We start from the raw sequence: 24,247 nt of genomic DNA, 5'->3' as shown, positions 1-24,247 counted from the left end.
AGGAATTTAGGTGAATTGTAGTGTGCTTTTGTCTGCGGGGAGGGGGGGGGGGGGAGGGGCATTATTAAGTTTTATGTTTATTTGTTTTTTCTTGTTTTTTTTTTCCCTGTTAAGCACTTTGTGTTTCATTATTTGTAGGAAAAGTGCTATATAAATAAAGTTTGATTTGATTTGATTTGATAATTACTACTGTAAATATCCAGTACTGATACTTGAAAATCAAACTTGTCGTCAGTTCAACATTTACTGGAATTTAAACTGAGCAGAGAGAACTTGGAAGCAGGACTGAAGATCACAAAACTGCATCTGGACGAACCAGCAAACTTCAGGAACCGTGTCATCAAGATTCAGGTGTCTGTTCCGGGGGACTCTCCTGTGTTTCCATGGAGAGGCCCTCTGACCCTGACCTCTTCCTCATCTTCATCATCAGCACAGCAGCAGGATGGCAGCAACTATCAGGACGACGGGAGCGGAGATGACGTGGACTCTGAATGAACGGAAAGAATCCGCCCTCCAGCTCACGTCCAGCCGGTTGTCCAGACTCAGGTGAGACGCTGCACAGGTGTACTTGTGCTTCCTCTGCAGCTCCTCTTCATCCACCACCAGCGTCTTCCTCAGCTGGTAGAGACCGTTGCCGTTGGGCAGCACCGAGCCAACGGTCATTTCCTCCTCGTCCACGGGTTCACCGTCCCGCAGCAGCGTCAGGTTGATGTGGCGAGGGTAGAAGTCTGTGGCCAGACAGGTGATCTGGGCCCCGCCCCCCCCCGGCTGTGATAGGAGGCGTAGTCGAGGTCGAACACGACGCATCACCAGGTGCTTGTTGATCTCCAGCAGGTGTTGCAGAGTCCGGGCACAGAAGGGCAGGTAGATGTTTGAGAAGCGCATCTGAAAGTAAATCTGCTCCATGGTGTCCAACTGGAACTCCCAACCATCACCACCGCCGTACAGGAAGTGGGTTGTGTTACACACTACGCTTTCGGCATCATGACCATTCACACCATCCCTGACCATGAGGAAATGATGCTGATCGTCTTCCTGGTCCCCACAAACCACCATCCTCTGGTAAACGTAGATGCCTGGAGAGGTCAGGTTCAGCTGTTTTCTGGCTATGTCCAACCTGATCCTCATCCCCTTCATATTGTTCCACAGCCCATTCAAGGCAAAGTGTCCCACGTCAAGCTCCTCCCCTTTCTCACCTCCGGCACCGACCTTCATCACTCTGTTGGTCTCTGAGTCATAGTACCCCACCTGGATGTCGTCCAGCATCAGGACCCCAGAGAACTCTGGGAACTGGGTTGGTCCTGAGATGTAGGTGAGCAACACCGACAGCGAGTGCCCGGAGCCTAAAAAAATGCACAGAATTATCGGTAAGACCAGGGGTGAAAGTAAGCCGGATCGGTCCGGAACGGGAATCTGGAAAGAAATATAGACCCGGATCCCACACGAAGGCGTTTTGAGCAGAGTGGGAGGAGAGAGAAGAGTGGAGAGGACAGATGATCCAGCTGTTATTCTCAGTTTACTGATGCTCACAACACGAGCAGAAACTAATCAAATGTTAACTAGAAGACAAACGTATCCCTTTCTATCTAACGCTGCCAGTTTGTCCCTTCAGACGAGCAAACTACACTACAGCGGTGTAACGTTACATTTACACCGCTGTAATGTAACGAGCTGCCCACAGCCCCTCCTGGTGGCAGAACACAGGAATATACAGTGAACACATACAGAACACACCTGTCAAGTCTCCCGTTTAGGTGGGAAACTACCGTATTTCACCCCTCTTTCCCGCTGTCCTCCCGTATTAGTATTTTCCTGTAAATTTCCCGTTTTATAATATAATCATTTTTAAACCGCAAACTGAATTGTCACTAGTCTCGCCAGAAACTGCTTCTTGCTGCAGCCTGGGGGGCAGTTCTCACGAGGTTAGTGGCAACAACGGGAACAAACTCGGAACAAATCAGAGATGGATGGATGTAACCAGAGAGAAGACATTTCTGACAGAAAAGCAAACTTTGTGTAAATATCTCTAAAAAAAACTTTCCTAAAGAGGAGCAGGACCATGAACAGTTACGAGTTCTGAAAGTTATTTCAGCTGGAGACACAGAAACGTGCGTCTGTGTCATCAGTCATTGATGGCAGAGAGCCACATGAGTGAAAATGACAAATTAAAATAAAATGTAAATGTTTCACTTGAAGACAATCAATGCATATATAAACTAAAAATGTTTAAAATAAATAAGTGTGCTATAATTCACTAGTGTTTTCATTTAGGCTCTATTAAAGGAATTACAAACACAGGAATGTCCACAGCATTTCAGTGTCAACAAAGGTAGAATTAGCAGATTCTGAGCTCATAATTGTAGTTTGTAAGTGGTTGACAGGTAGTTATTTTAGATTTCTCATAAATCTGTCTCGGTTGGACCGGCGGGACAGCGGCGGATTATTATTATTATTTTAAAATCCAAAACTTGACAGGTATGATACAGAATCGCCATCAAAATGCAGAGATAGATTTAGGACATATTTAAGAGAAAAAGGGAGAGCGACTCCGAAGTTAGAGATGAAGAAAAAAGGGAGGAAGCAGCAGCAGAACCAAAAAGAGGGGCAGGCTATTGACAGAATTAAGGGCCAACTAACTAAATAATGTTAAACTTTACTGTCTCAGAACACACACACATAACATTACACTGGAAATGATATTAAAATATTTTTTTAAATTTATTTAGATGGGATAATGCATATTGACACATAAAGCAGTGTAAATACAGGCTATTATCTAGCTCTGTGCAGCTCTCATCTAGAACATTACATGTCTATGTGAGAACAGTCTTTTTACAGTTAGTCTTACTCTGAATTAGTTAAACTAGTTTTACTTAACTTATAAACTATAAGCATACTATAATTTTAAAATTGTAAAATTGAATTTGTGTCTGAGGTTTGGCCCGTGGGGGGGCGATTAGTTCCTACAAGAACTTTATCCTACTGTAAATAAAGAAACACAGCTGTTTCCAGCAGTATTTGTTACCTGAACTCATCACCAGGTGGAGGAGCAGAAACCCCGACATCAGCTGGAGAACAAACATATGTATTACACTGCTGGTAAAAACCCGACCGTCTGTTTCTGAGTTTTTATTTCCAGTTTTGCAGATGAAAACACACGAAGACCCACGAAGACCCACGCAACTGCAGCGGAACTGATGAGCAGAGTCTGGTTCCTGACGGACGGACAGAGGAGGAGGACGGACGGTTCTGTTGTTTCCTTTCTTTTTCCTCTTCAACAATGTCTAAGGTGAATCATCTGAGAGAGTTTATCGGTCAGCGACTAACAGCAGCTGCTGTAGAAATATTGTCAGTGTTTGAAAAAAGCATCTTGGAGTATGAAGAAGAGCTCGACCGTCAGCGCAGACTGTTGGACCTCGCCTGGAAACCTGAAATCAGACTCCACAGAGTCGGTACGTAACCCTGGAAAGTTGAATGAATGAACACATGAGTATGACTCCTACAAGATCCCTTTGTTTCCAGTTAAAAGCCGTGGTGATGAAGCAAACCAACTAAATGGGAAACTCCCCAGCTCAAGCAGCTGCTGATGTGGGATTCGGAAACATCCCGAACTAACTTGTTGTTCTGTTTACTTGGTGCTGCCTTTCATGCTCCATTCACACTCTGGACCAGACTGAGATTTCACACTTTATCAATGAATGAATGGATGAATGAATTTTTATTTGGAACATGTATATAAAAAATACACATTAACATCTTCATATTCACATATGTTGGAAAAAAGGAGTAGGAAGAAGTCTACACTTTTTCCTAGTTCCTACCCCTTTATAACTCTATGAATTTACATTATTGCTATTATTATAGCTACACAATATCCATATAAATATAGTCTAATAAATACTACGTAAACATGCCTATTACCACATAATTATCCATATAAGTATATAGAAAATATAAATATTACATGAATATTATATCAATATATAGAAAATACAAATATTTTATAAATATATATAAATATACACTATATAACATATATAAATATAAATAATAATAAATAATAAATATCCCTATAAATATATATATGCTACATTACTAATAAATATATTACATAATTATAACTATCCCTCTCAACATATAATATATACTACATAAATATCCACATAAATATCTAAACATATCTTAAGCAAGTATAATATACCATTTTTCCCTATTTTATTTGTTTCTCACACTCGTTACCCCATTTCCTCTTCCATATACCAGTTTATAAATAATTTTTTGTATCTCTTTTTAAACAGATTTATGTTAGTACTTTTTCATTTCCAGCTCCAAACTGTTCCACAGAGTCTCCACAGTTCCATATGCACATGCTGCACATTGTTGTTCCTACTTTATGTTTTCTTTATGTTTACTTTATTTCACAAAAACATGAAGTTTACAAATTATATATCTGAAACAGAACATAGAAATCACATTTCATGCCAGGGGGGATAAGAGTGGTGCTGCCTTTCATGGTCCATTCAGACTCTGGACCAGACTGATATTTCAGACTTTAAACTTAATCCTTTATTTAGTAGAAAAGATGCAGATCACACTGGCTCCGTGTAGATTTAGCTGTACGTGTAATAGTAAGAGAAATGGTGTGTATTTACATATAGTATAGTGTATAGTAAATCCTTCATTTTGCAGAGAGTACGTTTAGATCCGCCACGATCAGGGATCGATTACTTGGGTCTGCGCACTCCAACGGGGAGCGAGCGCGGCATGATCATTTAGGGAAGAAAGGGTAGGGAAGAAAAGAAGGGCGAGTGAAGAAAAGAAGGGCGAGTGAAGGGGAATTGGGTTTGGGCCTTAGCAATAACATAAGTAAGTTAGATCTGACCTCATCATGACCAGCAGCTGAGTCTTTCGGGCACATAATTATGTCCAAGATTTCCTTCTCTGTAGGAGGCTTGAAGCTCTGAATAGAAGCATGGGAACCTGTCAGAAACTCAGATGGAGACCCGGCTATAGGAGTTATCCTTTCTGAAAGAACTGTACCAATATTAACAAAATAATTGTTAAAAACATATGCAACGTCAGATGGGTCAGAGTAGACTCTATTTTCATCACCAAATTGAGATGGAAGAGTGGCTGTAGACTTATTCATATTTAGAAGCTGGTTAATGACTCCCCAAGTAGTTTTTATGTTATTAGAAGCCTCATTGAATTTGTCGGAAAGGTACTTTTTCTTGGCAGTTCTAGCAAAATGATTATAATTGTTATGAAATGTCTTATAATTTGCTATATTAATTGGGGATGGATTACTGATGATTTTTTTATACAATCTATTCTTAGCTTTCAGAGACTTATGGAGATCTGGTGTAAACCAGGGTTTTCTAAATGCAGAGACCTTGTTTGCTTTTTTGCTGACGAGGAAGAGGAAAGCACCTGTTGAATACAGAGTTGAAAGACTTGACTGAAAAATGTCTGATATGCTTGTTCAACATCATCATGGGTGTATCCATCATCCCATAGGCTGTCATCAACCTGCTTCTCAAACCGGCCAACATTTATTTTGTTATACACTCTATACCTTAGAACTAGAACTTGTAAGATGTGAGATGACACTGGCAAAAAACACGACGGTTGGAGGATGTTCATATAGGTGTTGATATGCAGTACTTGTAGTTAGATCGTTATATATGACGCGGAAGAAGCCATTTCTAGAACAACAACTTTATTCTTCAACTGTCTCGATACCAACGCAGTAACACAAGAGTACAGTCACAGTGCCGCCTAATGGTCACACAGAGTAATGCACTTGTTTTCAAATATACTACATAGATGAAGGGGAAGACCGAAGGTTCAGGACAAAGTTTAAACCTCACAAATACAACCAAACAATCAACACTGGGAAACACTTTTGACTTGTTAAAATCCTAACTTTTTGTCCCTTTTTGTAATTCCAGAACTCCCACAAGAAAATGTTTGTAAGGTGGAGGAGGACGGGGTTTTCAGTGACCAGCACCTGGATAACCTGGAGAGGAGCTGCAGCCCGGACCAGGAGGAACCAGGGCATCCACAGACTACAGAACTGGAGGAAGACTCCAGCGGTCAGGAGATGAAGCACGAGGACGTAGAGGTGGATGTCTCATTGGTCAATGTCGCTGATGTGAAAGTTGAAAATGATGAACCAGGACCAAACTGTGGCCAGCTGCTGTTGCACACTTCTCCTGAAGCTCAAAACAAAGATGAGGAAGGGACTGAAAGTTTACGCTCAGACTCCAGTAAAACTGCAGATCCGGAGCCAATGAGACGACACGGTGACCACCAAGATGCTGCGGTCCCGTCAGACAGCAACTGTAAATCAAAGCTGACCAGGACCCACACGGGGAAGAAGGTATTTTCTTTCAGCACTTGCAGGGAAGATTTCAGTAAAAGTTGTAATTTAATGGATCACATTAAGATACACGCTGGCGAAAGGCCGTACCTGTGCAACACCTGCGGCAAAACCTTTACTACATTATCAAATCTTTAACGGCACATATACACGCACACGGGCGAGAAGCCCTACATCTGCAAAACATGTGGAAAAAGTTACAGGCAACGTTCCCACCTGGTGGGTCACTCGAGGACCCACACCGGCGAAAAGCCGTACCTGTGCAACACCTGCGGAAAATCTTTTGGACACGCATCACTTCTTAAAAATCACATATACACGCACACAGGCGAGAAGCCCTACATCTGCAAAACATGTGGAAAAAGTTACAGGCAACGTTCCACCCTGGTGGTTCACTCGAGGATCCACACCGGTGAAAGGCCGTACCTGTGCAACACCTGCAGCAAAACCTTTACTAGATTATCAGATCTTAAAAGCCACATAACCATGCACACGGGCGAGAAGCGATATTTGTGCAAGACATGCAACAAAGGTTTTAGCCGCAGATTTGATTTGCTGAGTCACATGAAAAATCACCTGGAGGAGAAGTCTGGTGACTCGTGACAAATGAAGTTCATGTTGTCGTCCTCCGGGGGCAGCTGTCCACTCCTGTCTGACCCACAGAAGAAGAACCCGCAGAAGTCCAACCACCACCTCCTGTGGCTGATGAGCCTAATCCCCTCCCCACAAGGGTTGCAGGTTCAACCCGGATTTATGCTTCTCCGTCAACTTGACGCAGAGGGAACAATGTGGTTGTGTACTTTTTTTTTTTTTTTTTTAAGTTCTGCATTGAGTTTGTTTGAATCCCTGTTCCTTCTTAAAATCATATTTTTTGTTGCTGTTGGTAACTTGCCGTCTCCACGGTGCAAATAAAGAGCTGTTAGTATGTGTTGAAATTTCTTTAAACGTGACAGTTTATTTCGTTCATCTACAAAGCCTCTCTCACACGTCCTTTTTCCCATCTGTTTCTTCTTCACTCACATTCTCTTTGTAAAGTTAATCTGCAGCTCCATGTTGTTAAACTCTCTCCATCTACTCCGTTCAGAGGTTAATCCAAGTTTGATATATTTACATGTTCAGTTTTCACAACGTTCCTCTGAAAAACATGAAGAAACTTCAGAGAAACGAGGACAAAAGAAGAAATGCAACCATCAACACGTCAGAAACAGAACAGCCAACCATCTGTCACCATTTACAGTTTAAGATTAAGATTCCCAGAATATTCAAATTTTTTGAGATAGGATATTTGAGTTTTCTTAATATGTAAGCCATGATCAGCAATATTAAAATAATAAAAGGCTTGCAATATTTCAGTTGATTTGTATTGAATCCAGAATGTATGACGTTTTTGTAATTGCATTACTGAAAATCACAATATTCTAATTTTCTGAGACAGTCCTGTACAAGCTAAAGTTACAACATATTTGTGGATGTTTTTCATATTATTTACATAATATTAAATTAACAATATTATTGAATCACATGTATTAAATCAAGTTGTACTGGATTTACAACTCGTCTGACACATGATTTATTATAAAGCTCATGTTGAGATCCGTGTTGAAGCTGCAGATCTGCAGGTTGGAGAGCAGGAAGAAGAGGGAGGATCATCGGGATCAGATTCCAGGAAGAGGACAGACTTTGGATTTAACCCTTTTATATCAGACATCCGTTTAGAAGTAAATGTCTTTTTACCTCAACTCATATTTAGTCAGAAATAATCATGAAAATGTAATTAAGTTTTCATTTTAGATGGATGACTTATTATATTGTTTATAATTCTGTAATATTACACTCTCCATATGTAGAAAGAGCAGCAGTGCCCCCTGGTGGTGAGTTATAAAAGCTCAACATAAACCCAAGAATGAACAATCTATCGTAATAATAATAAAAACACAAATAAAAAAAGACTTTAGTGCATCAACAAGAGGAAAGTTGTCAGTGACGCAGATTATTGGTACAGCGTGATCAGTACAACCAGCATTTAGCTCAGAAAACAATGTTGAAAGAGAAATGTCATCAAATGAAGTTGAAAAGTGGAGATGCACTTTTGTCCTTTATCCTCAACTTCCTCAATCACGTCATTTTGATCCAGTTTGTTATTTCACTGGTCTTGGCTTCATCAAATGACACATCCAGGGACAGAAGCCGTGCATAGGTGTTCATCCTGTCCAGGTGTTGGAAGGTGAAGTGAAGCCGAAGCCATCGCTTCATCCACTGATCTGTTGGCACGGTAGGAAAACTGATAGGAATCCACTGTGTCAGGAACCATGGAGTTGATGTGGGTTAAAAAAAGATGATCTGCTCTGTTGGTCTCTGGAGAAGGTTTAATGAAAATGTCTCTCCACATTTCTAGTCCATGAAAGAAGGCAGATTTTATGTCCATCAAATGCAGTGTCCATTGTTTTTGATAACTTCCTGCCACAAGGAGCCTCAGAGACTGAAGCACAGGTTGGAGATTCCTTCTGTAGCAGAAACTTGCACTTCCTCAAAACCTTGTGCAACAAGCCTGGCTTTTGGTACCAGTCCATTTTCCATCTCTTTCAAAGTGCAAACTCAACGAGTGGAGATGCACTTTTGTAATAATGATTACAATAATAATAAAAATAATAATATGATAATGGAGGGAGGACTTTGCTGTTTCAGAGCTGAGACCACTTGCCTTCATGGAGAGGGACATGAATTCCTTCATGAATAAGGACTGAAAATAACGTTAAAGGTATTTGGAATATATTGAATGATGCCATTAGGAAAAGTTCAAGACAGACTAATTATCCACAATATTTAACCAATAACGATGAAGTCATTAATGATATGATTGAGGTGGTTAATCATTTTAACAGGTATTTTGTGAGTGTTGGACCAAAGCTGGCAGAAAAATGTGTGATCCTGGATCAGCTGATGGATGGAAGGAAACATTAATAAGTAGAAATCCAGATTCAATGTTTCTCACAGCTGTGGAGGAGAGAGAAATCATAGATATTGTAAGTAAATGTAAAAACAAGGTGTCAACTGACTGTGGTGATATGACAATAGTCAGAAAGGTTATTGATGGATTGTTAACTGACATACAGCTGTAATCAGTGGCTCAGAACTGGGACATTTCTAAAAAAAAAAAAAAAACTGCAAAAGTCATCCCACTGTACAGAACTGGAGACAGACACCAATTCACTAATTACAGGCCTGATTATTTACTCCCAACATTTTCTAAGATCGTAGAAAAAGTATTTATTTACAGGTTAGACAAATTAATGCCAATCAAAAGGCCACGCCACTAATTACTCATTAAACTTCTTGCTTTATATAATTCCAACCTGCAACAATACGAGGAAAAAGAGGCTTCAAACCCCTGCAGAAAACCTGTGGGTGATTCATGCATGAATGAACCGTCATTCTGAGTTTGGGGGTTAGTTTGGGATCTTTATTCCCTCTAGTGGTTAAATGTTGGAAACTGCAGCTTTAAATGTGTCTTGTATATCTATATATTTCACACCAAAATCATGTTAATTGATCCTCATTTCCTTCCCTGTGTTCCCTCTGGTCGAACCATCCGAAGTTTAACTTCCCTCTGACTTAACTTACTTTTTTATTTTAATGCCAAACGGTGACTCATGAGTCCTGCATGTGCACGTCAATAATAAATCCACCGACTGGAAGCGCTGAACTAAACTAAGTTGGATATTTGAATGCTTTAATGTCTCAAAGACTTACCATGTGTATTATTTTGAAGCCCATTGCAATAAAAGTTTAACAACATAAATGTTTTATGACAAATAATAAAGTACACATGAATTAAAAAATATCTTTCTTTTATTTATTGATATTAACAATCAGAAGCTTATCATATAAATTGCGTCAGCTCTAATTGTGTCGGAAAAAATAAAACTCTTTCTAAACCTTCTTGCTTGTGTTGTTTTCTCAGATGTAAATCACTTTGGATAAAAGCGTCTGCTAAATGACAGAAGTCGTAGTAAACCAGTGATGAAAAGAATGTTGTATGCATTTTGTTCTAATTACTTTCGTTGGTAAATGAAATACTGACTGTAACTGCGAGAAGGAACTATGTCATTTGTTCAGACTCCACTGCAGCCCTTCAGAGTTTGACTTCAAATAAAACAATAAGAGAAGATCTAGTGTTGGAAATATTAATGGTGTTGTGGAGGTTATGCAGAACTGGAATTACTGTGCAGTTTTGTTGGGTTCCTGCCCACATGGGTGTTGATGGCAATGAGAAAGCAGACAATATTGCTAAAAGAGCATTGAAATTGAGTAGTGAGGTAATTATGGAACATAGAAGTCAATTAATGTCAGAGGTGTCAAAAGTATTTACATTCATTACTCAGGTAGAAGTATAGATACTAGAGTTTAAAAATACTCCTGTAGAAGTTGAAGTATCGACTCAAGTTTTTTACTCAAGTCGAAGTATAAAAGTATTGGTTTCAAAACTACTTAAAGTATAAAAGTAAAAGTAATGTAAGGGGGAAAAAAGCCATTAAGGACAAAAGCCATTGAAAATGAATGTATCTTAGTATAATGTAAATATATTAAAGAAGCATATACGTGTACTATTGAGCATTAACATGTGTTTCGGAGAGCAGAAGATATGATGACTAGTTGCCTATAAGTATTGTAATGTTGCAATAAGTCAAACTTCAGAGGCATGTTATCATTTATCCTAACCTTTATTGGAATGTACATCCAAGTTTAGTTGCAGGAATCTGAGGGAACGGATGTAAGAACAAAACTGGACAAGAACATCTGAAACAACCACAACCAAATTCACTCTATCCGGATGGAGCAATTTAACTGGATAGTTTTTTTTTAAAGGCCGAAATGAAATAGAGTAACGAGGCTGTTTTTTAAAATGTAAGGAGTAAAAAGTACAGATAATTGCGTGAAAATGTAAGGAGTAAAAGTAAAAAGTCGTCTGAAAAATAATTACTCCAGTGAAGTATAGATAACCAAAATTTCTACTTAAGTAAGGTAACGGAGTATTTGTACTTTGTTACTTGACACCTCTGATTAACGTGAAGGTTTTCAAAGGAAAGTGTAGGAGAGAGGAAGTCATCATTTCTAGATTAAGATTAGGTCATACTAGTTTAAAATCAACTCTGTATTTAATGTCAAAGTCCGTGTGTGATAAATGTGATGAGTGTGATGTCACAGAGAATGTAGAGCATGTGATTCTTAAATGTGGCAAGTATGAGGTAGAAAGGAACGCTTTAAGAGACAGGATGTACGAGCTGGGACGGGAATGGAGTTTAGTAGGTTATTAGGGAGGAGTGAGGTGATGAGGGATTGTTATAAGGAAATCCTTGTCTTTCTTAAAGATGCAGGGATAGATAATAAGATTTAAATGTGGTTATCTTATTTTATTTAGGTATTTCCTTTCCCCCCCCCCCCCCCCCCTTTAAGTTAGACTGTAACCTGGTGTAATAATGATCCTGATGTTACACACTCCGGTACAGCAGGTGGCGGTAGAACCTAATAACGTTGGTTGTGATCCGCCATTAAACCTAGAGAAGAAGAAGGAGAGGACGGTTCTGTTGTTTCCTTTCTTTTTCCTCTTCAACAATGTCTAAGGTGAATCATCTGAGAGAGTTTATCGGTCAGCGACTAACAGCAGCTGCTGTAGAAATATTGTCAGTGTTTGAAAAAAGCATCTTGGAGTATGAAGAAGAGCTCGACCGTCAGCGCAGACTGTTGGACCTCGCCTGGAAACCTGAAATCAGACTCCACAGAGTCGGTACGTAACCCTGGAAAGTTGAATGAATGAACACATGAGTATGACTCCTACAAGATCCCTTTGTTTCCAGTTAAAAGCCGTGGTGATGAAGCAAACCAACTCAATGGGAAACTCCCCAGCTCAAGCAGCTGCTGATGTGGGATTCGGAAACATCCCGAACTAACTTGTTGTTCTGTTTACTTGGTGCTGCCTTTCATGCTCCATTCACACTCTGGACCAGACTCATATTTCACACTTTACACTTAATCCTTTATTCTGTAGAAAAGATGCAGATCACCGGTTTTTTAGATTCATTTATTCAGCACAGTATAAAAACAGAACAAGTAACATACAAATGTAAAAGAGAGATTGGTAAAGTGCTCGACTCCGGTCCAGCCAGCCGTCATTCGTATTTACGGTCAAATCAGCCGCTCCTAAATGTTCATGTGCTCCTATTTCAGCCTTTACGGTAAATGAATGAACGCGGCTCAGAAACAGAAAGATATGAAAATACTGAGTTTGAGATAATGCAGATGTTTTTTTCATATATTTTTTTTCATTAACTTGATTACACCCATACTTCCACCGTAATATTTACACACTCTTACTGTAAAAGAAAAGGAAGAGGAAAACACTTTTTTTTTTACTTCAGGTTCTGTTTTGCAGAGACTATAAAAATGAATTCTCCCATAATTTCACCCAATGCCTCATATAGCCCTCTTCATAACTAGAATCACTACAAGCATGCTTAATTTCAAACAATTTTTCTTTAGAAATATTGAAATATTAAGGTGTAAACTTCAAACACTACTTTTCTACAAAGGTCAGTCGCCTTTGTTGCAGAGACTGTAAAAATGAATTCTAAAACTAAATCAAATATCCACATAGTGTGCTTAAGGATGATTATAAAACAATGAGGCGATTGTGGTGACGGGACTGACCTGTGATTCTGTGTGGATTATAAAAGTACAGTGAATGTGAAATTGAGCAGACCTGTAGTGAAAAGATTAAGCATACTTGCAGTGATTGTAGTCCTGAAGAGAGGTATATGAGGTATTAGCTGAAATTATAGAATAATTAATTTTTACAGTCTCTGCAACAAAATCAACTGACCTTTGTAGAAAAGTAGTGTTAGAAGTTTACACCTTAATATTTCAATATTTCTACGGTAAAATTGTTTGAAATTAAGCATACTTGTAGTGACTGCAGTTGTGAAGAGAGGTATATGGGGTATTGGGTGAAATTATGGGTGAATTTCATTTTTATAGTCTCTGCAAAACAGAACCTGAAGCAAAAAAAGGCGATTGACTTTTGTAGAAAAGTAAATTGTTTGAAGTTTACACCTTAATATTTCAATAATTGTACAGTAAAATTGTTTGAAATTCACTGTGCCTGTAGTGATTCTAGTTCGGAAGAGAGGTATTTGAGGCATTGGGTGAAATTAATGGAGAATTCATTTTTATAGTCCCTGCAAAACAGAACCTGAAGCAAAAACGGCGATTGACCGTTATAGAAAAGTAAGATGTTTGAAGTTGAGATCTTAAAAGAAAAGTGTTTCATCCTTTTCTTTTACAGTAATAGCGTGTAAATATTACAGTGGAAGTATGGGTATATGAAAAAAAACATATCTGCATTATCTCAGACTCAGAACTTCATATCTTTCCGTTTCTGAGCAACGTTCATTCATTTACCGTAAAGGCTGAAATAGGAGCACATGAACATTTAGGAGCGGCTGATTTGACCGTAAATACGAATGACGGCTGGCTGGACCGCAGTAGTGCTCAGTTGAGGCAAAAAGCCCAAGGGGCTTATACGAGGCTTCTGCCTGTAAAATACAGCAAAATATTGTACAAAGATTTAAAATATGCAGAATACATGATTGCAGTTTAAAAACAAAGACAAAGCAAATAAACAGCAGCATGAATAGAATACATGGTATCTACATGATTAAAGAAAAAAAATATCCACAAATATCATTAGGTAATGTGATCAATTAAATGTGTCCTGAGTTTATGTTTAAAATGATTGAATGAAGTAGAGGTAGACGAGATTGCTGTAGGTGTTCCATAACTGTATCTGATGGAGAACTGACACAAACCAGTACGGAACTTCAGGAGATTTAAATGATTAGCCTGTCTTGTATTAAAATGGTGCATATCACTGTTGAACTGAAAACAATCTTTACATGGCAAAGAAAAGGAAACTGGCAGGAACAATACTTTGAAAATAAAATTGCAGGTTTGATATGTATTTAACTTAAAGGGAAAGTTCGGTTTTTTACAACCTGGACCTTATTTCTGGCATTTTCTATGGTCGTATACTCATCCAGAGGTGTTTGGTGTCATTTGGAGTCCTTCGGAAGATATTAGGAGTTTTTTGCGAGCCGCTTCTCCATATAACGGTAGCAAAGGGGGCACAGCGGGACACAGACGATGCAGCGTCTAAATAACACATGATTGCCGCGAAACTCTTCATTTCTTTTATGAATCACTAGATCTGCTTCCAGGACCTGTTGTCTTCATCCGGGGCTGTGTGTATAACAAATAAATCAGTTTGTAAACAAGACCTCTGAACTCATGACGTCATCTCTGTGCGCGCACTCTGTCCTCCGTTCAGTGAGCTCTTCAGCCGTATACTCTGGCTCAAAACGGTAAAGACGTCCATCATATTCAAAGTCGTCGTCCACAACCTCAGAATTTGACAAATATTCAGACATGTTTCAAATAACTAACAGTAAACTAACAGCAGCGAACTCCAGCTGTACATGGAGCTGTGTCTGGGATGCGCGCACAGAGATGACGTCATGAGTTCAGAGGTCTTGTTTACAAACTGATTTATTTGTTACACAGACAACCCCGGATGTAGACAACAGGTTCTGGAAGCAGATCTAGTGATTCATAAAAGAAATGAAGAGTTTCGCGGCAATCATGTGTTATTTAGACGCTGCATCGTCTGTGTCCCGCGGTGCCCCCATGCGCTACCGTTATATGGATAAGCGGCTCGCAAAAAACTCCTAATATCTTCCGAAGGACTCCAAATGACACCAAACACCTCTGGGTGAGTATACAACCATAAAAAATGCCAGAAATAAGGTCCAGGTTGTAAAAAACCGAACTTTCCCTTTAAAGATGGGTAAAATATTGAGTTGTTTGAAAAGAGGGGCAGAATGAGCAGACCAATTACTGTGTATGGCATTCCTGCAGAATCTTTTTTACAACATATGAAGTTTATGAAGATGTGTGTTGTAGGTAGCTCCCCAAATACTATTACACTAAATGAGATATGGGTATATCAAGCTATAATAAAGAGTTGGGAGACAATTTTCATTCACCAAACTACGGAATTTGCCAATAATACCAATAGATTTAGATATATTTTTACAGACATGGTTGATGTGGTTTTTCCAGCTTAAATTTCATGGATAATTACACCAAGGAAGGTTGTTGATGTAACCTGAGTGAGCGGGTCATCTCCTATAGACAGACCGGTGTTAAATTTACAATATATTTTATTTATTTATTTTTTCCACAATATCTTTATTTGAGTTTTATAGCAGCACAAGACAATCACAGTAAAAACAATCATGTAATGTATAGTCTAGTCATGGCCATGTATTTTCTTTAGATTAGCTGCCAAATATAGCAAAAAAAAAACATAGCTTAAAACAAAACAATCACAATCACAAAAACACAAAATGAACAAAATGCTTCTCTTGTTATTATACAGATTATGAACACAATGTAATGGATTGTGAAATAATAGTAATAATAATGATAAGCTACGCGCTTTAAAAGTAACAGAGAAAAAATAAATAAATACATACATACATACATACATACATACATACATACATACATACATACATACATACATACATACATACATACATACATACATACATACATACATACATACATATAAACAAACATACACACCATACCCACAGTTAGTGATCATTTTGGTTTTCTGTTAAGTCTGAGTTCTTGACGTACCGTATTTTCGCGACCATTCGGCGCACCGTGTGGAAAGGCGCACCCTCATTTTTGTGTGTCATTTTTAGATTTAAAACATACATATGGCGCACCGACCCAAAAGGCGCAGTCTACAGAGCAGAGCTGCACACACGCGTGCCGCAAAACACGCCGGCCGGAAAACACAAACACCCGCTGCAGAACGCACACACATGCAGAACGCACACACAAGCACACAAGCGCTTATTTAAAAAATAGAGCGGGAGCAAAACCTCTGTTTCTGCATTAAAGAGCTCCGCTAATTCAGCTGCGCCAGTCCGAATTTCCTCGGTGTCAGTCACTTTCTGCACAACAGTAAATAAACTTTTCATACCCCGTTGTGCGGATCCTCCACCGCGCAGAGCCCGTCTCTCCCCAGCGGGGTGGAGCAGCGCGCGTCACAGCGGCTTTAACCGGGAATGTGACCTGTTCGGACTGGCTGGGACCGAAGCCACCCACCTGTATGGGAGTAGGGGCTCCCGGGGAAAGACCAGCGGCATTTCGGCCGGATCTGCCCCGGGGATGGTGCGCCCTGGCCCGGCAAACCCGCGGCGGGAGCCTGGCGGCTCCTGAGCGCATCCTCTGCATCTTGGTTAGGCTACCAGAGATCAAACCGACAGATTTGCCTGAAAATCTCGCAGGGTGAAGTTGTTCCGACCTGGGACAGACCCCTGAATAAATAAAGGTAAGAAAATAAACGTTTCATACCCCGTTGTGCTGCGTTGTGCTGCGGATCCCGACCGCGGCGGTCCCGGGTCCCGCGTCCCGCGTCCCGGGTCCCGGGTCCCGCGTCCCGGGTCCCGCGTCCCGCGTCCCGGGTCCCGCGTCCCGGGTCCCGCTCCGCGCTGGTCCCTGGTCCGCTCCCCGTCTGCTCCCCCGCGCTGGACCCGCTCACACACGCGCTGTCGGGGAGCCGGTACCGGGGTTTGTATCCGACAGGAGCTCCAGTCCGAATTTCCAGACCTGTCTCAGCCACCTGATCATCATCATCCCTTCATCCAGCCCCCCCCTTTCCATTCGTCCTTATAAGGACTCCGGCTGGAAATGTCTTATGCAAAGTTTTTCTTTTAAAAATCACCATAGGTTTCTGTCCATCAGCTGCGCCAGTCAAGCGCTACATAAATGAGAATCTGTGTGTCGCGCCGCGAATACACACCCGCGCATGTCGGGGTCCGGTACCGGGTTTGTAACCGACAGATTTGGCTGCAAATTTCGGAGGGTGAAGCTGATCAGACCTGAGACAGACCCCAGAAATTTCTGCTCGCAAAGCGGCCGGGAACCAGGTCGATTGGACCGCTTGGGGAACCAGGAAGTCGGGTTGCAGCAGCGCCCATCACCGCGCTGCTCCAGCCGCTGCTTTAACCGGGGAAAGTCACCGGTTCCGACATGCAAAACACACGCGCGCTGCAGAACAAGTGTGCTTATTTAAATAGAGCGGGAGCAAAACTTAGTTTGATTGTATTTTATTTCACTTTACACATCAAGCAAATCCTTAAAAGTTTTCATCTTCTGTTTCGCATTAAACAGCTCAGTGGATGGTCTCATTCAGCTTCACCCGCCCCCTTCTCCCTTTACCGTTCTCATGGCCGGCCTTACATTACCGTAATTCAGGTAATAGACACGGCGCACCGTTTCTTAAGGCGCCCGGCACATTTAAAAAAAAAAAAAAAAAAAAAAGTTGCGCCTTATGGTCGCGAAAATACGGTATTCAATAAAGGGCTTCCATGTACCTTCAAATACATGCTGTTTGGCTTTCAGAATATAAGTATTTCTTTCCAACGGTAGGGTTGATAACATTTGTCTTAACCATTGACTGGTACTTGGTTAATGGCTTCTTTTCCATAGTAGTGCAATACATTTTTTGGCATTTAAAAAGCTTAAATCTATAATTGCTTTTTCATATTTACTGAAGTTATGTTTCTCTGGATAAAGGCCCAGCAGGAAAAGTTTAGGATCCAATGATATTGATTTGGAAATTATCTTTTCGATGATGACTCTTATCTCTTCCCAGAATTTAATAATTATTCCACACTGCCAAAGGCAGTGAAATAGTGTTCCTCTATCTTCTGTACATTTTGTGCATATGTCTGGTATATTTGGGTCATATCTATTCAAATCCATCGGTGTCAGATACATCCGCATTAACCATTTATATTGTATTATTCTAAGGCGTGCATTTATGGATCCAGAATGAGCGTTGGCACATGCAGCTTCCCACTCTTCCTTGGTAATATCTGTTTGGATGTTTTCCTTCCAGGCCCTTAGCTTATATGTTGAGTTCTCGCTTGAAAATGATATCAACAAATTGTAGATTTCTGATATTGCACCCTTTCTCAGACAATTCTTTGTTACAATTTTTTCTAGTTCTGTGCTACAGGGTTTAGAAAGTAGATTGCTTTGATTTATTTTAACATCATTTATAAGCTGAAGGTAGTTGAAGAAATGTTTTCTATTAAGATGATATTTAGCTACTAGTTCTTCAAAGGACATCATATCATCTGAGTTTGTTGTGTATAGATTTTTAATAGTTTTTAGTCCCTTAGTTAACCACAATTTGAATGTTTCATCTGCCCTGCCTAAATTGCGATAGTGATTGTGGTTCGTTTAAGTATTTCTTCACTTCATACCAAATCTTTATCATTTGTTTAACAATTTGATTTTTAGTTTGTTTACAAAGCTTTTGTACACTGTCTGAATAAATATATGAAGGAAGAGATAGATTTAAGCCACAAGATTCCATTTCAGCCCAGTGGGGGGCATTATCCATTGAAAAATAAAACATAATAGACCTCAGTTGTGCAGCCCAGTAATACCATATCAAGTTCGGACATTTTAGACCCCCCCGGTCATATGGTAAGTACAATAAAGACAAGCGTATTCTCGCCCTACGGTTGTTCCATAGAAAACCAACAAATAATGTTTTGACTTTTGAGAATAAATCTGTAGGTGGTGGTAATGGGATGTTCTGGAATAAATAAAGCAACTTTGGCAAAATATTCATTTTTAAAATATTAACTTTGCCCATTATGGATACTGGTAACGACATCCACCTGTCGATTGACTCACTAACTTCTGCCATTAAAGGTTCATAGTTGGCACTTGCTACCTGTTCTAACCCGGGTACAATGCGTATTCCCAAATATTTAAATTGGTCCACAACATTGAACTGAATTGCTTCAGCTATTGGATTTTTCCTCTCATTTGAATTAAGTAGTAATATAGAGGATTTGGTATGATTCACTTTATACCCTGAGATATCGCCAAACGCTCTTATCAGCTGTATCAGAGCTGGGATTGATTTCCTTAAACAGGACATAAATAAGATTACATCGTCTGCGTAAAGGGCAATTGTGTGCTCTACTGGTCCTACTGTAATTCCGCAAAACTGTGGATGAGAACGTTTTGCTATAGTAAACGGTTCTATTGCTAATGTGAATAACAAGGGTGAGAGAGGGCAGCCCTGTCGACATCCTTTGTTAACATTTATTGGTTTTGAAATATTTCTGTTCGTTGAATTTCTGCTGTAGAGTTATTGTATATGACCTGCACCCATTTAATAAAGATATTTCCACAACCAAATCTTTCTAAAACATTGAAAAGATAAGGCCATTCGACCCTATCAAAGGCCTTTTCGGCATCTAATGATAATAGGGCTGTATCTGGTTTATCTTTTTTTATAGTGAATGATATTCAGTATTCTTCTGACATTATGGAAACCTTGTCTTCCTGATATGAATCCATTTTGGTCCTTATTTACAATTTTTGGCAGAATTCTCTGTAATCTAATTTCTAGAAGCTTACATAATATTTTAAGGTCCGAGTTTAGGAGGCTTATTGGTCTCAGATTTTTCACACTTATTATGGGTTTTGCCTGGTTTTGGCAGTAAAATAATTAGAGCTTTATTCATCGAAGATGGAAGATTGCCACTCCGAAATGCCTCGAGAAACATTTCTAAATGGGGTGTTAGCAATATGTTTTTAAATGCTTTGTACAAGTCAATCGAGAGACCATCTGGTCCTGCTCTTTTTCCTGATTTCAAATTATCTATGGCGTTACAGATTTCTTCTTTGGTAATATCTGTATTTAAATCTTGTTTATATTCATCTGGGGTACAAGGAATAGGTAATCCATCTAAAAATCTATTTTGTACATTAATAGAGTTAGTTGTACCATATAATCTTTTAATAATAATCTCTGAAAGCATCATTTATTTCTGTAGGGTTCACCACAACATTCCCGTTGGATGTTATTGTTGTAATAGCTGTTCTGGTCTCTAATTGTTTTATTTGCCATGCTAATAGTTTTCCAGATGTATCACCTTGTTCATAGAATGACTGTTTTAATCTTAGAAGACTAGATGCGGCTCTAAAAGCAGATTGTTTGTCATATTCAGACCTCAAAATTAGTAATTCTTTTTCCAGTTGAGAGTTGTTTTTTTCATAAACTTTTTCTTGAAGAGTTTTCTTTTTTTTGCCAAATGTAATCTCTCTTCTTGTGCCTTTTTTTGACTTTGAACCCGTATAGCTTATTATATGTCCTCTGAGAAAGGCTTTAAATGCTTCCCACCTTATACATGCTGTTGTCTGTGTAGTGTTAGTTTTGAAGAACTACTCTATTTGTTTTCCTATGTACTTTACAAAATTCTTCATCTTGTAAGCACTTATGCTGAAAGCACCATCTAGGTGGGCCAATTGGCAATTTTGAGGTCATTGGGTATTATTCCAGTTTCTAGAGATTTGGTGAAAATATGGGTCAAAGGCTTAGCAATTGAATGTCTAGTTTTCATAATTAAGTTAGATCTGACCTCATCATGACCAGCAGCTGAGTCTTTCAGGCACATAATTATGTCAAAGATTTCCTTCTCTGTAGGAGGCTTGAAGCTCTGAATAGAAGGATGGGAACCTGTCAGAAACTCCGATGGAGACCCGGCTATAGGAGTTATCCTTTCTGAAAGAACTGTACCAATATTAACAAAATAATTGTTAAAAACATATGCAATGTCAGATGGGTCAGAGTAGACTCGATTGTACAAGATTGGCTGTAGAATTATTCATATTTAGAAGCTGGTTAATGACTCCCCAGGTAGTTTTTATGTTATTAGAAGCCTCATTGAATTTGTCGGAAAAGTACTTTTTCTTGGCAATTCTAACAAGATGATTATAATTGTTACGAAATGTCTTATAATTTGCTTTATTAATTGGGGATGGATTACTGATGAATTTCTTATACAATCTATTCTTAGCTTTCAGAGACTTGTGGAGATCTGGTGTAAACCAGGGTTTTCTAAATGCAGAGACCTGGTTTGCTTTTTTGCTGACAAGAGGAAAGCACCTGATGAATACAGAGTTGAAAGACTTGAAAAATGACTGATATGCTTGTTCAACATCATCATGGGTGTATCCATCATCCCATAGGATGTCATCAACCTGCATCTCAAACCGGTCAACATTTATTTTGTTATACACTCTATACCTTAGAACTAGAACTTGTAAGATGTGAGATGACACTGGCAAAAAACACGACGGTTGGAGGATGTTCATATAGGTGTTCATATGCAGTACTTGTATTTAGATCGTTATATATGACGCGGAAGAAGCCATTTCTAGAACAACAACTTTATTCTTCAACTGTCTCGATACCAACGCAGTAACACAAGAGTACAGTCACAGTGCCGCCTAATGGTCACACAGAGTAATGCACTTGTTTTCAAATATATACAACATAGATGAAGGGGAAGACCGAAGGTTCAGGACAAAGTTTAAACCTCACAAATACAACCAAACAATCAACACTGGGAAGCACTTTTGACTTGTTAAAATCCTATCTTTTTGTCCCTTTTTGTAATTCCAGAACTCCCACAAGAAAATGTTTGTAAGGTGGAGGAGGACGGGGTTTTCAGTGACCAGCACCTGGATAACCTGGAGAGGAGCTGCAGCCCGGACCAGGGGGAACCAGGGCATCCACAGACTACAGAACTGGAGGAAGACTCCAGCGGTCAGGAGATGAAACGCAAGGACGTAGAGGTGGATGTCTCATTGGTCAATGTCGCTGATGTGAAAGTTGAAAATGGTGAACCGGGACCAAACTGTGACCAGCTGCTGTTGCACACTTCTCCTGAAGCTCAAAACAAAGATGAGGAAGGGACTGAAAGTTTACGCTCAGACTCCAGTAAAACTGCAGATCCGGAGCCAATGAGACGACACGGTGAACACGAAGATGCTGCTGTCCCGTCAGACAGCAACTGTAAATCAAAGCTGGACAGGACCCACACGGCGAAGAAGGCGTTTTCTTTCAGCACTTGCAGGGAAGATTTCAGTAAAAGTTGTAATTTAATGGATCACATGAAGATACACACTGGCGAAAGGCCGTACCTGTGCAACACCTGCGACAAAACCTTTACTACATTATCAAATCTTAAACGGCACATATACACGCACACGGGCGAGAAGCCCTACATCTGCAAAACATGTGGAAAAAGTTACAGGCAACGTTCCCACCTGGTGGGTCACTCGAGGACCCACACTGGCGAAAAGCCATTCCTGTGCAACACCTGCGGAAAATCGTTTGGACACGCATCACTTCTTAAAAATCACATATACACGCACACAGGCGAGAAGCCCTACATCTGCAAAACATGTGGAAAAAGTTACAGGCTACGTTCCACCCTGGTGGTTCACTCGAGGACCCACACCGGCGAAAGGCCGTACCAGTGCAACACCTGCGGAAAAACCTTTACTGAATCATCAGCCCTTAAACGGCACATAACCACGCACACGGGCGATAATCTATATTTGTGCAAGACGTGCAACAAAGGTTTTAGCCGCAGAATTGATTTGCTGAGACACATGACATATCACCCGGAGGAGAAGTCTGGTGACTCGTGACAAATGAATTTCATGTTGTCGTCCTCCGGGGGCAGCTGTCCACTCCTGTCTGACCCACAGAAGAAGAACCCGCAGAAGTCCAACCACCACCTCCTGCGGCTGATGAGCCTAATCCCCTCCCCACAAGGGTTGCAGGTTCAACCCGGATTTATGCTTCTCCGTCAACTTGACGCAGAGGGAACGATGTGGCTGTGTACTTTTTTTTTTTAATTCTGCATTGAGTTTGTTTGAATCCCTGTTCCTTCTTAAAATTGTATTATTTGTTGCTGTTGGTAACTTGCCGTCTCCAGGGTGCAAATAAAGAGTTGTTAGTATGTGCTGATTTTTCTTTAAACGTGACAGTTTATTTTGTTCATCTACAAAGCCTCTCTCACACGTCCTTTTTCCCATCCGTTTCTTCTTCACTCACATTCTCTTTGTAAAGTTAATCTGCTGCTCCATGTTATTAAACTCTCTCCATCTACTCCGTTCAGAGGTTATATATTGTGATGTTATACATAGTTCTCTGAAAACTGTAAAAGGCTTTATGCATTTTAAAATCTGAGCTGCACATACATCAGATTATCGTGATAATTCATGGGACAAACTAAATCAAAACAATGTAATTCAAATGATCCATGCTGTGTTATTGTAACTATATGTTACAACATATTTGTGTACGTTTTTCATATTATTGAAATATGAAATTAACAATATTATTGAATCACATGTATAAAATCAAGTTGTGCTAGATTTACAATTCGTCTGACACATGATTTCTTCTAAAGCTGATGTTGAGATCCGTGTTGAAGCTGCAGATCTGCAGGTTGGAGAGCAGGAAGAAGAGGGAGGATCATCGGGATCAGATTCCAGGAAGAGGACACACTTTGGATTTAACCCTTTTATATCAGACATCCGTTTAGGAGTAAATGTCTTTTTACCTCAACTCATATTTAGTCAGAAATAATCATGAAAATGTAATTAAGTTTTCATTTTAGATGGATGACTTATTATATTGTTTATAATTCTGGAATATTACACTCTCCATATGTAGAAAGGGCAGCAGTGCCCCCTGGTGGTGAGTTATAAAAGCTCAACATAAACCCAAGAGTGAACAATCTACTTTAATGATAATAATAAAAAATGTCTCTCCACATTTCTAGTCCATGAAAGAAGGCAGATTTTATGTCCATCAAATGCAGTTGTCATTGTTTTTGATAACTTCCT

General features: G+C 39.8%; 2 protein-coding genes across 2 annotated transcripts; one reads left to right on the top strand and one right to left on the bottom strand.

The window, feature by feature from the left end:
* Nucleotides 1-426: 426 nt before the first annotated feature.
* On the bottom strand, nucleotides 427-3,126 carry LOC133440672 (hereditary hemochromatosis protein homolog). The gene is made up of 2 exons (XM_061717995.1): nucleotides 3,026-3,126; nucleotides 427-1,343 (listed from the first exon to the last, which is right to left on the bottom strand). Exons 1-2 carry the CDS (start codon nucleotides 3,081-3,083, stop codon nucleotides 427-429), a joined length of 975 nt encoding a protein of 324 aa, XP_061573979.1. The 5' UTR covers nucleotides 3,084-3,126.
* Nucleotides 3,127-22,012: 18,886 nt separating this feature from the next.
* On the top strand, nucleotides 22,013-23,327 carry LOC133440427 (zinc finger protein 239-like). The gene has a single exon (XM_061717685.1). The coding sequence runs from the start codon at nucleotides 22,160-22,162 to the stop codon at nucleotides 23,039-23,041; it is 882 nt and encodes a 293-aa protein (XP_061573669.1). The 5' UTR covers nucleotides 22,013-22,159; the 3' UTR covers nucleotides 23,042-23,327.
* Nucleotides 23,328-24,247: the final 920 nt, after the last annotated feature.

The sequence above is a fragment of the Cololabis saira genome, chromosome 3 (assembly GCF_033807715.1).
Source record: "Cololabis saira isolate AMF1-May2022 chromosome 3, fColSai1.1, whole genome shotgun sequence".
Taxonomy (NCBI): domain Eukaryota; kingdom Metazoa; phylum Chordata; class Actinopteri; order Beloniformes; family Belonidae; genus Cololabis; species Cololabis saira.
The sequence above is the reverse complement of the archived record's forward strand: the minus strand, read 5'-3'. Positions and strand labels throughout refer to the sequence as shown.